The 16,106-nt window shown below is 38.0% G+C and overlaps 2 protein-coding genes across 2 annotated transcripts; one reads left to right on the forward strand and one right to left on the reverse strand.

Annotated features, from left to right (window-relative positions):
* The first annotated feature begins 817 nt into the window (after positions 1 to 817).
* Positions 818 to 10,699, forward strand: LOC125237864 (nuclear transcription factor Y subunit gamma-like). The gene is made up of 8 exons (XM_048145093.1): positions 818 to 986; positions 1,424 to 1,559; positions 2,367 to 2,552; positions 4,439 to 4,567; positions 5,884 to 5,961; positions 7,143 to 7,238; positions 7,896 to 8,003; positions 10,559 to 10,699. The coding sequence occupies exons 1-8, from the start codon at positions 961 to 963 to the stop codon at positions 10,628 to 10,630; spliced, it is 831 nt and encodes a 276-aa protein (XP_048001050.1). The 5' UTR covers positions 818 to 960; the 3' UTR covers positions 10,631 to 10,699.
* Positions 10,700 to 10,809: 110 nt separating this feature from the next.
* LOC125237865 lies at positions 10,810 to 16,096 on the reverse strand. Its single transcript, XM_048145094.1, has 4 exons — positions 15,557 to 16,096; positions 14,331 to 14,421; positions 12,857 to 12,898; positions 10,810 to 11,848 (listed from the first exon to the last, which is right to left on the reverse strand). Exons 1-4 carry the CDS (start codon positions 15,699 to 15,701, stop codon positions 11,716 to 11,718), a joined length of 411 nt encoding a protein of 136 aa, XP_048001051.1. The 5' UTR covers positions 15,702 to 16,096; the 3' UTR covers positions 10,810 to 11,715.
* Positions 16,097 to 16,106: the final 10 nt, after the last annotated feature.

The raw sequence follows: 16,106 nt of genomic DNA on the forward strand, positions 1-16,106 counted from the left end.
ATTCCTTTAAATGGTTAATGTATCGTTTTGAACAAGTCTTCATCTTGTAATAAATAGATAAAGTTTCAGACAATTTTTAAAATACCGGAAGTTGCAAAATACCAAAAGAGAATGCGATAATCTAGCAACACCATCATACGTCAAGCTTGTGACTGGTCATCGGTGGACGAATCGTGGAGGTGGCGCATTTTCAGTAATTGGTGATTGGAGATCTCCAAATATTATGGCCCCTGTACACACATGGCCAACAGCTCCACCAACCCTTTGTGAAAGCCCTTGGCCAAGATTAGAGCCGCTGTTTACACATTGGCGAACCAATCACTTGGCATTGGCTCTTCATGAAAGATGGACGTGGAATGGAAAAATCTAGGAAATTCTAGATCATAGACATTGACAGAAAAATTTGATTAAAAAATAATAACCCCGTAGTAAAATTAAATTATTTGAAATATTAACAATTTTTTTAATATTATGATAAGAACATTTATCTTTTTTAGGAAATACATTAAACATTTGCAAGGTTATTTTATTTCCTAAAATCTACACTATTATTGACATAGATAAACTTATTATTTTCGTAAATATTTCACTACCGTCCTCTCTGACGGCTGACGACCAACTGAATGAAGCGCCAATGTGTAAACGCAGTTGGCCATTGGCGCCAAGATCCTTTGATGTGTGGACAAAAAACCGACACGAATCGGTTGGCCGGCAAGCGCTAGCGCCAACTGCCAACTTACGGCCAAGTAGCCCTCTACACACATGGCCAAGGGGGTTGGTGGAGCTGTTGGCCATGTGTGTACAGCGGCCTTTAGTCTGATTATTGGTTACTGTGTCCCATTAACTTTGGACCGCGGCTAATATTTTTATAAAACAGTTTTTGGTAAATTAATTTCATTGTTGAATAATTGCTGAAATTAATTTTGTCGAGGTCGTCCATTATCCGTGTTGTAATTCAAGATGTCGGTGTGCTTCTTCGTGCCTGCGTAAGTTCCTGAATAGTTTTCCGATTACTTTATCTAATCACATACTTGCTGTTGTCGTAATTATTTTTGTATAATTTCTATTATTTTGCTATTAAACTCACCAAGTAACTGTGTGTTGTCAATTTATATAGTAAAGGAATACAATGTGACAATGTTCACAGTAAAGCCGGCTTGGTTAATTACGTTGTATTTTTATTCAAAAGATAAACCCGAACTGGTAAAACTTTAGTTGTTCCTTTCGTCACTTTAAAATGTTTAAATATAAAATGCTATTTACTGTTTGTCCATTATTATTTGTAAACAGTATATCGAAGAAAATATTTTATTGTGCAAAGTGATAGTGAAGGTCTCTGTTTTAACTTTGTTCAAATTCTTTCTATGCTCTTCGCAAACCCTACAGCTCACAACACCACTAGTATATTTATAAACTTTTACAGTGACCAAGCCGGGACCTCCACAGCAGAGGAGTCTCTTGAGCAGGAGGGGCCGGCAGAGGACTCTGCGGACACCCAGCATCAGAACCTGCAGCAGTTCTGGGCCAAAGTCACCGATGACATCAGAAAGGTTACTGCGGTAAGTCTAGACCTTATTACAATGATGGAAATAAGATCTGCAAATAATCTCATATTTTTAGTCTTTAATAAAACCTCAGGAAGCTTTTTACAGCAGCCTAAACATACACAAGATAAAATTATAAATTAAAATTATAGATCAAGGAGTTAAAAAAAGAAAATAGGTGTGGACTTGGCAGACACGATTGTAATTTGTCTATAGACATTTATCAGTAAAAGGGAACTTGACTGTAGTTAATATAAAAAAATTAATAAGTCAGATAGAAATATATAAAGTAACTGAGTTGACCGTGACGTCACTCAATTCGATTTCATATAAATTCCATATTAGCAAGTCGTTCAAATTCGTTTTGACAGTTTTTAAAAAGAAGCTGATTTGATTTGACTAGGAAGCAAGTAGCTTAATATAAGGCTGGAAGAAGCATGTCAGTGTGAATTGTGGAAATCAATGGGGAAAGCCTGCCTAGTGATCAGAACTTATATGATTCTTGAATATTAGGCTAGTTTCCTACTAGCACAGTATAATAAAGAGTACTATCATTCTACTAGTCAAATCAGCTTCTTTTTACGAACTGTCAAAACGATTTGCTAATATGGAATTATTATGAAATACTGAGATGTCACTGTTAATTCATTTACTTTATATCTTTCTCTTTGACTTATTAAATAGAAATTATGTTTTAACATAACTACTGTCCACATTTTTCTTTTAATTATGTGATGCTTTATTTCGTGCAATGCAATATTTTATTTTAAATATAGGAAACTAGCCTATTGTTGTTAAAGTTTTTTTTTTCGTTGTTTTTAGGAAGACTTCAAAACCCAAGCACTCCCGCTGGCCCGTATAAAGAAGATTATGAAGCTGGATGAAGAAGTGAAGATGATTTCAGCCGAAGCTCCAGTTCTCTTCGCAAAGGCTGCTGAGATTTTCATCCATGAACTCACCATGAGAGCTTGGAACCATACTGAAGATAATAAGCGGAGGACTTTGCAGGTAAACTTCACCAAGTACTTTTACCTTAGACTAGTGATGAGCAAAGTCCGTAAATGACCAGCCCGCGGAGGGATGGGATCCGGCCCTTCAAAATAGTGTGTGATATAGCCAGATTGGCCAGCACTGTAGTAAAAATGCATTTATGGTGTGAATCTGGCCTGCCTCTAAAATTCCTTCACATATTTTGAAATGAAAATAAATGCAGTAGTCTTTCAGTAACTTACTTAAATAGCGGCGACACACACTCAGGCGACGCATGTCTTAAGACGCGGAACGGACGTCAGCGCCACGCCGCCCGAGTGTCAATCCAGCTTTGTGCCCAGGGGGGGGGTCACGTGGTAAAGGCCCGGGTCCCGGGGGGGGGGGGGGGGTGTCACGTGATCTATTTGTATGGCCAACTTAGGCTCCAGGGGGAAGGGGGGTCATGACCCCTATGACCCCCCCCTGGATCCGCGCATGCCGAGTGTAATTTAAAAAAAACGTCTCCTCAGTACATTTTTTATAGGAAGGACGTAAGACGCAGTGTTGCCAGATTATAATTCTGTAAATCTGTAGGCTGCGGCCAAAATATCCGTAGAATTCCGTAGATTGCAATTTAAAAAATCCGTAGTTCTACAGACTTTTCTTTTAAGTTTTTATGGCCGATTCCGTCTCTAGAAAAAGCGGAAAATTAAAAAAAAAATTGGATAATTAAAAGACACGAAGAATTAAAATTTCGCGCCTTTTTACTGTGACACACCTCTGTTTGACAGACTACTATATTGAAGCATAAATAATGAGTAATGAAAAGTAGAAGTGTATGTAGCACTTCTACTTTTTCGCCATATTATTACAGTGCGTACCTACCAAAGGTATTGGTACGCTTCAATTCCGTTCCCTTTTACTACATTAGTGTAGCCTTAGAAAGTTAGATCTTGTACAGCGTGATAACGTGTACAACGAAAAACGAAACGAAACGAAACGCAAAAGTATAAATAGTCGCTATAGTCCGAATTGAGTCCGAAGCACATCCGAAGCGTGACAGACGGGAATCACGTTTCGTTATTAGCAATAACTCACAATATCTTTATTTCTTACATGTATAATTTAGTAAAAAAATGTTTTTATTGGAATTCCGTAGAAATTTCAAAAAAATCCGTAGGTCTGTGTTGAAGCCCCGAAATCCGTAGATCTACAGACTTTTCCGTAGATCTGGCTACGCTGGTAAGACGCGCCCCAGGCGACTCGTCGCTTGAGGCGCGCGCCGCGTCGCCTGGGGGTGCGTCTTACGTCCTTCCTATACAAAATGTACTGAGGAGACATTTCCGTTTCGCGATTTAAGACATGCGTCGCCTGTGTGTGGAAGTCAAAAGTAGCCTTGTATAAAATTGTAGTATACCTACTGATTTTTCCGTGTGTGATAAGTTTGTGTGCGTTAAAATGAGAATGTGTTGACAAACAGACATTTTTTGTATATGTTCACTCTTCTCCCCGCAAAAATCGAGAGATAATTTTGTACGCCAATACGACTGCAATGTCACAGTTTCGTTTTCTTCCAACCCCTTATTTGCCAAGAGTGGCACTGAAGCTTTAGTAGTTTCATGTGTTCTGCCTACCCCTTTATGGGATACAGGCGTGATTGTATGTATGTATGTAAATACGACATACCCTTACTTTCTCCCTTATTCATTAAAAATTGTTTGTTTCTTTTTCACAAATACATAAGTCAACATGACAGAAAGGGACAAAAAACTTTTTAAATAATCAGTTCAGTAACTATTTATAAATAAGGGGGTTATTCTCTTTCTTAGATTTTCAGAAGAAACGGACCTTATTGCACTAAGAAAAAGCATATAGACTAATATCTGTGATGGAACTCCTCTATAACAAATTATTTATATTTGCAGCGTAACGACATAGCAATGGCGATATCCAAATCCGACCAATTCGACTTCCTGATTGACATCGTGCCCCGCCATGAGGTGAAACCGGCCAAGCCGCGAGAGGATCCTCCGAGGCACACTGCTACTGAACATGTGAGTATTCATCCAGTTACTAGCTTCAGGTCTTGCCAAGACGAGTCGATCACAGAGAAACGAATCGATTTCTGCCTCTATTTTCACCTATAATATAAGTTTGCAATGCCCTATCCGGGTGCCATGTGTTCTATAAATTTCATTGTATCAACTATACATTTACCATGGTTCGCAATGAAGTATTATATTCTATCGCACTACTATGGGAGAGTTTTAAAGATAATCTTTAAGTTTCTTTTTAGGGTTCCGTAGCCAAAATGGCAAAAACGGAACCCTTATAGTTTCGTCATGTCCGTCTGTCCGTCTGTCCGTCTGTCCGTCTGTCCGTCTGTCACAGCCGATTTACTCGGAAACTATAAGTACTACAGTGATGAAATTTGATGGGAATATGTGTTGTATGAACCGCTACAAAATTATGACACTAAATAGTAAAAAAAAAGAATTGGGGTGGGGCCCCCATACATGTAACTGAGGGATGAAAATTTTTTTTTCGATGTACATACCCGTGTGGGGTATCAATGGAAAGGTCTTTTAAAATGATATAAAGTTTTCTAAAAACATTTTTCTTAAAGTGAACGGTTTTTGAGATATCAGCTCTCAAAGTCGTAAAAAGTATGTCCCCCCCCCCTCTATTTTTATAACTACGGGGTATAAAATTCTAAAAAAAATAGAGGTGATGCATGCTAATTAACTCTTTCAACGATTTTTGGTTTGATCAAAGTATCTCTTATAGTTTTTGAGATAGGTTGATTTAACTGTAATTTTGGTTAAATATTTGCTGCTACGGAACCCTTTGTGCGCGAGCCCGACTCGCACTTGGCCGGTTTTTTAATTGCAAACAATGGTCACCTGGGCAAGAGTTTTAAGACATCTAAGGGCCAGTTGCAGTGTTTTCCGACACAGCCCCCACAGCGCCCAGCTCGGAAGGGGCCACTCACACCCCAGAAGGGGTGTCGAATGAAGACGCACCACCACCAGGGCCAGTTGCATCAACCAAATTTGACAGACACATCATTGTCACGCAACAGACGTCTATGGAACTTCCCATACAATAAAATTTAACGGTGACAGACGGTTTGATGCAACCGGCCCTAAGCCTGACCAATTTGATAACGTATCCGGAAATGTTATATTGAAGTGTAGCGTTATCTTATCACATTCTTTTATGCTATCGACCACCACTAAAGACTAAGGACAATCCTGGTCACGGCACCAAAATGTAACACCCCTTGTCAATATTAGTTCGAAAGTGGGAACAATATGAGAACCAATATATTATACATGTGTACTTATAATAACGCATTATTCTCTTTCAGGTGGTACAGCAACAGCAAACATTGCCTACTTCAAACCAACAACAATTCGTCATACAGCCGTGCGCTCAAGTCGTGCAGGTATTTCTATTTACACCTTTATTCTTCTAAGTAAAGCCTGGCTAGAAATATATGATTACTAGCTTTTGCCCGCGGCTTCGCTTGCGTTAGAAAAAGACAAAAAGTAGCCTATGTAACTTTCCATTCCTTCAAATATCTCCACTTGAAAAATCACGTCAATTCGTCGCTCCGTTTTGCCGCGAAAGACGGGCAAACAAACAGACACACACGTTTTCCCATTTATAATATTAGTATGGAGTGTCAAAAGGGTGCTGTTATTCTGATGTCTGCGGTAACAGTTCAGTATAGTATGAAAAAATAGTTCTAATGAAATTCCGCAACATGGCGCGTAGTCATCCATACTAATATTATAAATGGGAAAGTGTGTGTGTCTGTTTGTTTGTCCGTCCTTCACGGCAAAACGGAGCGACGAATTGTCGTGATTTTTTAAGTGGCGATAGTTGAAGAAATGGAAAGTGACATAGGCTACTTTTATCTCTTTCTAACGCGAGCGAAGCCGCGGGCAAACGAGTATCATATATTTCTGGTCAGGCTTTACTTATTTACTATTACATTCGATGAAATTCCAATAATTTTCATGTGGAATAGTATGATGTACTTGTGACCTTTTTCACCGAGTCAATTTGAGTTATACCCTTTTTCACTAGACTCACAGAAGTAATAATCGAACAAAGAAAAACGACGACCGGTCTGGCTGTCTGTAGTGACTCTGCCTGCTGAGCCGCGGTCCTGGGTTCGAATCCCGGTAAGGGCACAGATATTTGTTCCTGAGTCATGGTTTTCTATGTATATAAGTATTTGTATATTATACTAGCTTTCGCCCGCGGCTTCGCTCCCATTAAGTTCAAAATTGCGCAATGCTCCATACAAACGTCCATCCCCCATTTTAGGGAAGTGGGGGGTTAGAAAGAGACAAAAAGTAGTATATGTCACTCTCCATCCCTTCAACTATCTCCACTTAAAAAATCACGTCAATTCGTCGCTCCGTTTTGCCGTGAAAGATGGACAAACAGACAGACACACACACTTTCCCATTTATAATATTAGTAAGGATATATCGTTGTCCGAGTACCCACAATACAAGCCTTGTTGAGCTTACCGTGGGGCTCAGTCAATCTGTGTAAGAATGTCATAGGTATATTTATTTATTTATTAACAAATGTCTTGTTCCGTTGTTGCAGCAACAGTCCCACAGCGCAGCCCCGAGCGTGGTGCCGCAACCAGTGACCCTCGTGCAGCAGGTCGTCACTCCGCAGGGCGAAGTGCAGCAACTACCGGTATGTGTCCCACCTTCCACTACTAACTATACACTGAAAAGGCACACAACCAAATATTTATTCTTCATTTTGGAGAACTAAATATTTCGTTGTGAACAGTTGGGAGCTTTGGTAGTATAATAAAGAGTACTATCGTATAGTATGGCTACTCCTTGCTTCCCGCTGAAAGTGTCGCCGACCCGCTCTCGGTTAGGTACCTCACGACGGTCGCGAAGTCTTATCTCACTCATACAATCATGGTACGCGTTCACCTACACGAACTTAGACGGTGTGCGTAGGAATACGCCTCTTTCATATACCTATGTGATCGCCATTTTGTCCGAAGTGTGGTTGGAAAGTTTTACGGTACAAATTTTTAACACATTCACTACCATACCAGACAAAAAATGGCCCACTACGTCAGAAACCGGTCGTAATTTATAACCGTCCGCTTTATGGCTAGAACTCGCCCAGCGGGTTCTACGGCATATGAGGAAAGTTTACGAGTGCCCACCAGGCGGATTCATGGTTGCGAAAGTTTAATGGCAAATTTTTCTATTTTATTTATATGAGCCTAACGTCCCACTGCTGGGCAAAGGCCTCCGTCGTTCCTTTCCACGTAACCCGGCCTTGATTTTTTTCTATACTTCTTACATATATATTTTTCTGTCGTTACAGCTACAACTAACGCAAGCCCAGTTGAACATGATCCGGCTACAAGTGCAGAATAATCCCACGCAACCCATCATCATACAGGCACAACCACACAACTCGCAAATTATTCAGGTGAGCCTTATTTATTATTAACACATTCACTACACGACAATAAATCGCGTACTACGTCAGAAATCAGACGTAATCTATAACCCCGCTCGTATGCGACAATCCGCCCAGCGGTTTGCCTGTAAGCGTCAGGACCCCTGGACCAATACAATATTTTGGTACCTAACTGCAAATAATTGGTACCTCCACTGATACCGAAAAATCCCTTTCAGGATATAAATATTATTATATGTTAGATTCACTGTTTTGTGAGCACATGAGTCTATCTTTTCATAAACTCAGATTAGTTTTACAATTGTTTTAGAACTTTTACTAAGTGATCAGCATTATTATTTTATTTTTCGGAGGGTGCTCTGTCAAGCCACACGCACACAAAAGCCGTGGATATCTGGATAAGCCAAAGGCCGATAGTCTACTATCATGTTTACTATCAAATTATCATAGAAATATGATCATAGGTCTGTATGCCTCTCTTTTTTTCCAACGTGAAGAAAAGGGACGCCATGTTGCCTATGATTAGAGATGGGTAACTACCCAGGTAAATACCCGACGGTGGGTATTTACCGGGTAAATACCCGATATTTACCTACCCTCTTCCAAATTTGACGTTTTTAAATGGTGTTTGGGCTAAAATAGATTAATTTAAGTCAGTCTTTGTAATTGTACACATAATGTTTATTCAAATTGGGAACGAATAGGTTGCTATGAGATAAAATGTGATTTTAGTGTATCACTCCAACTATAAAAATCGTGTAATATCATTCTCTGACATACGGAAATAATTTCAAATGCTTTTAGTATAAATTATAAGTTTGATAAATTAAAACTGTAAATAAAAATATGTGAATAAAAATATTAAAAAAAAATCTTTTTCAAGCTCATAACTCATACATAGTATGTTTTATGACAAAAATGCATATAAACACTTTTGTAGGAAATTGTGTCTACTTTAGTTCGTACATACAATACTTTTCGATATTAATGATAGTTTCCATGAAATATGAAAAAAATACATTTTACCCCCCCTAACCCCACCATAACCCCCTCCAACCAGTACTAGGAAGTTTATTTTTATGGTATAAATACGACTAATTAATACAATCTAAAAAGCACACATAAAACATATTTTTTTAATTATTTTTAAAAATATACATTAAAACTTCTGTAAACTTAATTGTCTATTTGACTGAACAGTTTTGTTTTAAATTGTGTATAAAGATTACAACCACTAACTTAGTATTTATCTCCATTTTAACACAAATCAGCATGTCCAACATGAAATGAATCTACCCGTCAATTTGGGTAGATACGGGTAAATACCGGGTAGATAGGTATTTACCGGGTAAATACCTGGGTGGGTAGATTGGGTATTTACCCACGACCCATCTCTACCTATGATCATATATCTACGATAAACATATGATAGGGGACTATCGGCCCGGCCTGTACCCAAACTGAGTATGTCGAGGTTGGACCCCCTAATTTGCAACAATGTATGTACTATGATTTACTACCTATTTGCTACCTGCACATATATTTTTTTCGGATTTTTTAGGCCAAGATTAACGATTTTATAAGCAAAATAGTTTTTTTTGTAGAAATGTGTTGCATAAAGTGGGTAGTCATTCATACTTCAAGATGGACCCCCTAATTTGCAACATTCTAGGTCCTATGATTTACTACCCATTTACCTACTTACATAATATATGTATGTTTTCAGATTTTTTTAAATATGAAAAATTGAATAAAATGAAATAAATATAGACTCCAAGGCCCCATTTGCCTACCTACATAATATTATGTATGTTTTCAGATTTTATTTATAAAAAAATAAAATGAAAATATATAGATATTATATGTAGGTAGCAAAGGTAGTAAATCATAGGACATAGAATGTTGCAAATTAGGGGCCCAACTTGAAGTATGAACGACTGCCCACTTTATGAAACATATTTCTACAAAAAAACTATTTTGCTTATAAAATCGTTATTCTTAGCCTAAAAAATCCGAAAAAAATATATGTGCAGGTAGCAAATAGGTAGTAAATCATAGTACATACATTGTTGCAAATTAGGGGGTCCAACCTCGACATACTCAGTTTGGGCAGTCATCCTGACGTCAGAATGACTGCCCACTTTATGGAAGAAATCTCTAAAAATAATACTTTGCTCATAAAATCGTTATTTTTTACCTAAAAAATCTGAAAAAAATATATGTGTAGGTAGCAAATAGGTAGTAAATCATAGTATATACATTGTTGCAAATTAGGGGGTCCAACCCCGACATACTCAGTTTGGGCAGTCATCCTGACGTCAGAATGACTGCCCACATTATTTTTGGAAAATCTTTTTTCTAACTTAGGTAGCAAATATGTCAATATAGGTAGTAAATAGTAGCAAATAGGTAGTAAATGCTGATGGTACTCCAACATCGATCTGCCACTTTGGTCAGTCATTCTGATGCACACGGCCCGGCCTAAGTGGAACGTCACGGACGCGAACTGGGTATGTCAAGTATCGCGTTGGCTTTCATTAATTAAATCATATGTTATTTTCCAGGTGTCATCGCAAGCGCAACATCAGCCCCAACAGCAAGTGTTCCTGCAAGTGGCTAGCCAAGAGGACTCCTAGTAATTTGACAACGTCCTCAAAATGTTTCCGGTCTACTGAACTCCTACTTGTCAAGACTGCATCGGCCGATGAAAGTGAAAATGTACAGTTATTATGTGATTTTGTAAATAATTTATTTTTAAATATATTATTAAGTTTAAAATTAAAGGAGTTTATCTTTTGTCAACCTTGGACTCCGACAGCGTGGGGTACCTTTACATAACAGGCGTCCATAGGCTCTGTGACTGCTTACCACCAGGCGGACCGTAGGTGTTATGAGTTTAATTTTTTTTATTTGTCTGTTCAACAAGGAAATAAATTGACGCTGAGCAATTTTACTTAAATATCAACCCAGCCAGAAATAGGCACAGAATGTCACTGGTGAAATACATATAGTCCACTGAAGGGTGCAAGGTGCGTTGCCGATCTTTAAGTTGGGCGACTATTTTGAAAGTTAAACCTGTTATTGCTCTAGGTCATTTAAAAATAAACAGAATATATTGTCAACACTATGTATTTATTTTTTGATATTAATGCTCAAATGATTGAACTATATTTTATATATTTGTAGATACATACATCAGTACCGCTTATAACTAACAATAAACTATCAACTTTGATATACATAGTACATCTTGGAGAACATAAATAATCAATTTTATAAATGAAAATAAACATAACGAATTTCATTAAAGGAAAAATAATTAACAATGAAACAATATTTGTGTCAACAGTATCACTTATAACTATTATAACATTTTTAAGTATTAACTTTGATATATGTATTACGTTTTCGAGAATAAACAATCAATTTTATAATTATAAAAACAAAAACGAATTAATTTAAAGGCAAAATAAACAACCATAAAATAATATTTCAACAGAACTGACAGCAATTTAACTTTAAAATAAAAAACGTTTTTGAAGAAAAAAAACTTTGAAACCGAAATCACTAGCTGGGTACCATTTTTTGACACACCCCTTGGTTTGAAAGGGATGACCTAACTCTGTTTGCTGAAATTGCCTTGCTCCGTGTAAACATGCTTTAATCGCGAGGACAGGCTTATTAGTCTATGCCGTCTATGGTGTACAATAAAAGAAATAGTTCATTTTAAAATCCGTTGGATGTCTTCCTTCAGAAGTTGTAGCATGCGTTTCTTGTGTTCAGCGTCTGCGCGAATGAGAGCGCAAACTCTGTCCATTTTGCTCTTCTCAAGTGCATCGATCCTCTGTTTAAGGCTGAAAATTGCAATAGTCAATATAAATTTTTAACAGAAAAGTCTGCAAACGATCATATTCGAAAACATAATTTTATATCATAATCTTTTATATGGAAGTCCACTCAGCAATGAGGAGGCACACTGACATTTTATCCCGCCAGGCGGCGCCTATGCAAGTGTAGAAGGCATGTCACCACAGATGTCATATATACCATAGATCAAGCAAACGTATCTACTTAGCGTGTCAAATGAACTCAGTGAAATCCACTGAGTTGTCCGTCTTTACTAAGCTTGCAGCTTTCGGGCGTCAATTTTTGTAAGTTGAAGTCAACCAAAACATAAAAAATGCCTCGTTATGATATTCAATTGCAACAACACAAAAATTATGAACAATCAAGAGCCTGAGACATATTTAAAATTACAGGCAAGAATCAACTTCAGTACAAAATTTGACACGCTCGGCCCCTATACAAATAGATGAAATTGTTTCTTCTATATAAATAAAGTTCTGTGCATGTCACTAATGTCACTATCATTCATATGTGAGAGAGAGAAAGAAATGTCTTCTCGCTCTCACTCATGAAATTCTTTAAGTATCTGTGCAATGGGCTAATAAGGTGGCGCCATCTGTAATAACCTTTGAGTGTGCCTCCTCATTCTGATTGTTCAAAATTATACTTAGTAACTGAGTAACTGACATAGAGGATGGAGTACGTAGAGTTACTGTCAAAATTAGGCGACATACGTAGGTATAGTACGTTATTTACATAATTAAATGTATGTCTAAATATATGTAGTTTTATACCTACCTACCTCTTTGGTAACCGGTGAATTACCAATATGACTTGGAACTCCGGTAGCCGTAAGGAGTGTAACGCCCTTTAAAATACGGTAGATGTCGTTCATAGAACCATAATTATCCGTTATGATACGAGTAGTGATGATAATTTCAAATGCGCATGTTATGACACTTATGACCCAAGGAAAATAAATTTGATAAGGTAAAAACACGATTAGATTAAAATACCTGTCAAGTTCTTCTATGTCCTTTAAGAAGGCTGCTTGCAACCTGAAAAATTACGTCATCGAAATAAGGCTAAAGAAGTGTCGGGTCAACTAACGCTCATAATATGGTTTGAAATTACAAAATGTGGAAATTAATGTCTAAACAAACTAGCAGTTCGCCCCGAACAGAGGACTCGCATTCATCGAAAACTTATACCCTCGTATCGTATATAGGTACTCAATTTTAAATATGAAGGAAGGCCCAATAGCACTTGACTTGAGACGGTCGTTAACAATAGGATTTGTGAAGAAAACAAAAGATACCTGGTGCCGTAGTCGAATGGCATTTCTGCGGCGCGAAACGAAAACGAAACGCCGCGAAAGGTAGTCTGTCACGCCAATACGCAAGAGCGATAGAGATAGATTTTTTTGAACCGCCGCCCAAATCTCAAGGAAGGTTGTTCTCAAGTAGTGTATTTTTTTAACGTTTGTTTGTCGATAATTATCTCCGTCGTTATTGGACGGATTTAGAATTTCTTTTATGAATGTATATACAATAATATACATATAGATGGGTCCCACTTTCTACTAAGTTCTGATAATGAGATCCTGGAGAAATCAAAGGAACTCCTCATATCTATCCTCTCATTTATAGTAATTTTTGTGTTTTTATAAAAGCAGCATGCACTTACGTCCAGAAGTGACATTTGGTTTGGTGCAGTGGAACTGCTGATGATGACCAGAACGTAACTCGTCAAAACTGAACGGCACGCATAAGTCATTATAAAATGACTTTGGTATTTTTATAAGAACAGCTTGCATTTACGTTCAGAACAGTGACATTTGGTGCAGTGGAACTGCTGATGATGATCAGAATGGAACTCCTCAAATCTGACCGGCACACTTATAGTGCCTTTGGTATTTTTATAAGAACAACATGCGTTTATGTTCAGAACAGTGACAAATTTTGATAAGCTCGATTTCTTATAATTGGATCTCGGATTCATGAGGAATTAAGGAAACTCCTCAAACCTTAACAGTATACGTATAATTATTTATGTGTGCCAAAAACGGTGTTATTGATTATGGCGCAAAAAGTCAACCATTAGCCAAAACACTAAACGGTCCGACACAGATTATTTCATTGTTATTCAGATTCTCAAATTTCGTTACGATTGACTAAATTTTGAAGGAGGAAACAATCGAGAGCAGAACCTCGATTTTAAAGATTTTTTCGCAACATCTTTTAACTGAGTTGTTCTGAATGGACAATTTTGTTACGATAAATCTAGTTAATAACACTAGTATATTTAACTAAAATTCCCAAATTGAAAGTGGAGTTCCTTTCCAATTTAGCACTTTCGCTCCCGTAGCGTCTTAAGTTCCATGTACTATAGGGCCTTCATATTTGCAATGGAGTATAAATAACTTCCCATGCTCGTTCGATCATAGTAGCTAGTAGAAAGGTAAATAGATAAAGAAATGAAATCGCTTACGCTTCTCCAGTAGCTTCATTAATTTCGACTAGTCGAGTATTTAATGTCTCCATCACCTCTTGGTACAGCATTTCTTTCACTGTCGCTATGTCTGAAATGCAAGTAGAAATTCAGCCATGTACAGTCAACCAATTGAAACCATAGGCCACTGTAGAACTATGTCACAGTGACGTTATAAATCAGATTGTAAGAAATCTCTTACTGCTGGTCATTTTGACATGGTTGTAGAGGGTTCCAATTGATTGACAGTACACATACACCTAAATGAAATAAAAATACAATGGAATGAGTGAACTGATTTTGATAAAAGGTGTCTGAACCACCCAAAAAGCGCTGGTGGCCTAGCGGTAAGAGCGTGCGACATTCAATCCGGAGGTCGCGGTTTCGATCCCCGGCTCGTACCAATGAGTTTTTCGGGACTTATGTGCGAAATGTCATTTAATATTTGCCAGTCGCTTTTCGGTGAAGGGAAACATCGTGAGGAAACCGGACTAATCCCAATAAGGCCTAGTTACCCTTCGGGATGGAAGGCCAGGTGGCAGTCGCTTTCGTAAAACTAGGGCCTACGCCAAATCTTGGGATTAGTTATCAAAGCGGTCCGCAGGCTCCCATGAGCCGTGGCAAATGCTGGGATAACGCAAGGAACCACCCCTACAAAAACCACAGAATATATTGAGAATTTCGGTCTTTAGCCCTTCGAGTCCGAGCGACATCATAATTATGACGTCAGTGTTACAAAATATAATATTTCTGAGGTTCAAATGCTTGCCCGTGTGGTGACGGGTTAAGAATTTCACCACCCCCTTTCTTCCCGTGGGTGTCGTAGAAGGCGACTGTGGGATATGGGTTAAATTGTGGCGTAGGCGAGAGGCTGGCAACCTGTCACTGCAATGTCACAGTTTCGTTTTCTGTCAACCCCTTATTTGCCAAGAGTGGCACTGATACTTTAGTAGTTTCATGTGCTCTGCCTACCCCTTCATGGGATACAGGCGTGATTGTATGTTGTATGTATGTAAATGCTTGGGACTCGAAGGGTTAGTTTCGTTCAGTTCCATTTAGATTCTCGGTAAAGAAGGTAAGTTTTCACCAGAGGTTTAAGCGAAACAAATTGGATGAAACCGAGATTTCTGAGCCAGTGTACCAAACGAACAAGGAATGATAACTTAGGGATGCATTATATTGGTATTTTTATTTTATTTGTTATAACTGTTACTGTTATTACTGACCTGTCTTGGATGACTCTGCAGCATTCTTTTTCAACCAGCTTCTCACGCTAGCTACACTCTTACTCATGTCCGACGCTACAGTAGACGCAACAGTCTTCTCCTTATTAGATAATTTAGAAACGTTTGTCGCCTCTGTTGATTTCATCAAAGTTTCTTGACTGCTTATACCGTGGTCCACGTCTTCCTTTGCTGAAGACTTTTCTGTTCTTAATTTTTCTATGTCTGAACGAGTTTGAATTGTTTTGGAGGTATTCCTCCGTGTTTTTTTCACTACAGTCTCTTGACTGCTTGTACCTTGGTCCACAACTTCCTTTGCCAAAGACTCTAGGCTTTCTGTTCTTGTTTTTTGTATGTTCGAACGAGATTTTATTGTTTTAACGGTAGATTGACTTCTGCTTCTGAGGAATATTCTCTTGGAACTTCTAGTATTAGTTCCTTGTGTAAGATCTACGATATCAAAATTTAATTTTACTGGTGAAATCGTTTTTTGAACGATATCGCAAGATATACAAGGTTTTAATTCACTTTTACGTCTCGTAAGGGTTCTTCT

The sequence above is a fragment of the Leguminivora glycinivorella genome, chromosome 22, assembly GCF_023078275.1.
Source record: "Leguminivora glycinivorella isolate SPB_JAAS2020 chromosome 22, LegGlyc_1.1, whole genome shotgun sequence".
NCBI lineage: Eukaryota > Metazoa > Arthropoda > Insecta > Lepidoptera > Tortricidae > Leguminivora > Leguminivora glycinivorella.

What these genes read in the sequence shown, in the direction of transcription:
- LOC125237864 (XM_048145093.1), top strand. Translation starts at nt 961, where the DNA reads ATGTCGGTGTGCTTCTTCGTGCCTGC. An exon ending in GTGTGCTTCTTCGTGCCTGC is followed by an intron (nt 987 to 1,423) that starts GTAAGTTCCTGA and finishes AAACTTTTACAG; the next exon opens with TGACCAAGCCGGGACCTCCA. An exon ending in CGTGCGCTCAAGTCGTGCAG is followed by an intron (nt 5,962 to 7,142) that starts GTATTTCTATTT and finishes CCGTTGTTGCAG; the next exon opens with CAACAGTCCCACAGCGCAGC.
- LOC125237865 (XM_048145094.1), bottom strand. Translation starts at nt 15,701, where the DNA reads ATGAAATCAACAGAGGCGACAAACGTTTCTAAATTATCTAATAAGGAG. An exon ending in TGCAGAGTCATCCAAGACAG is followed by an intron (nt 14,422 to 15,556) that starts GTCAGTAATAAC and finishes CTTGCATTTCAG; the next exon opens with ACATAGCGACAGTGAAAGAA. An exon ending in AATGAAGCTACTGGAGAAGC is followed by an intron (nt 12,899 to 14,330) that starts GTAAGCGATTTC and finishes GTAATTTTTCAG; the next exon opens with GTTGCAAGCAGCCTTCTTAA.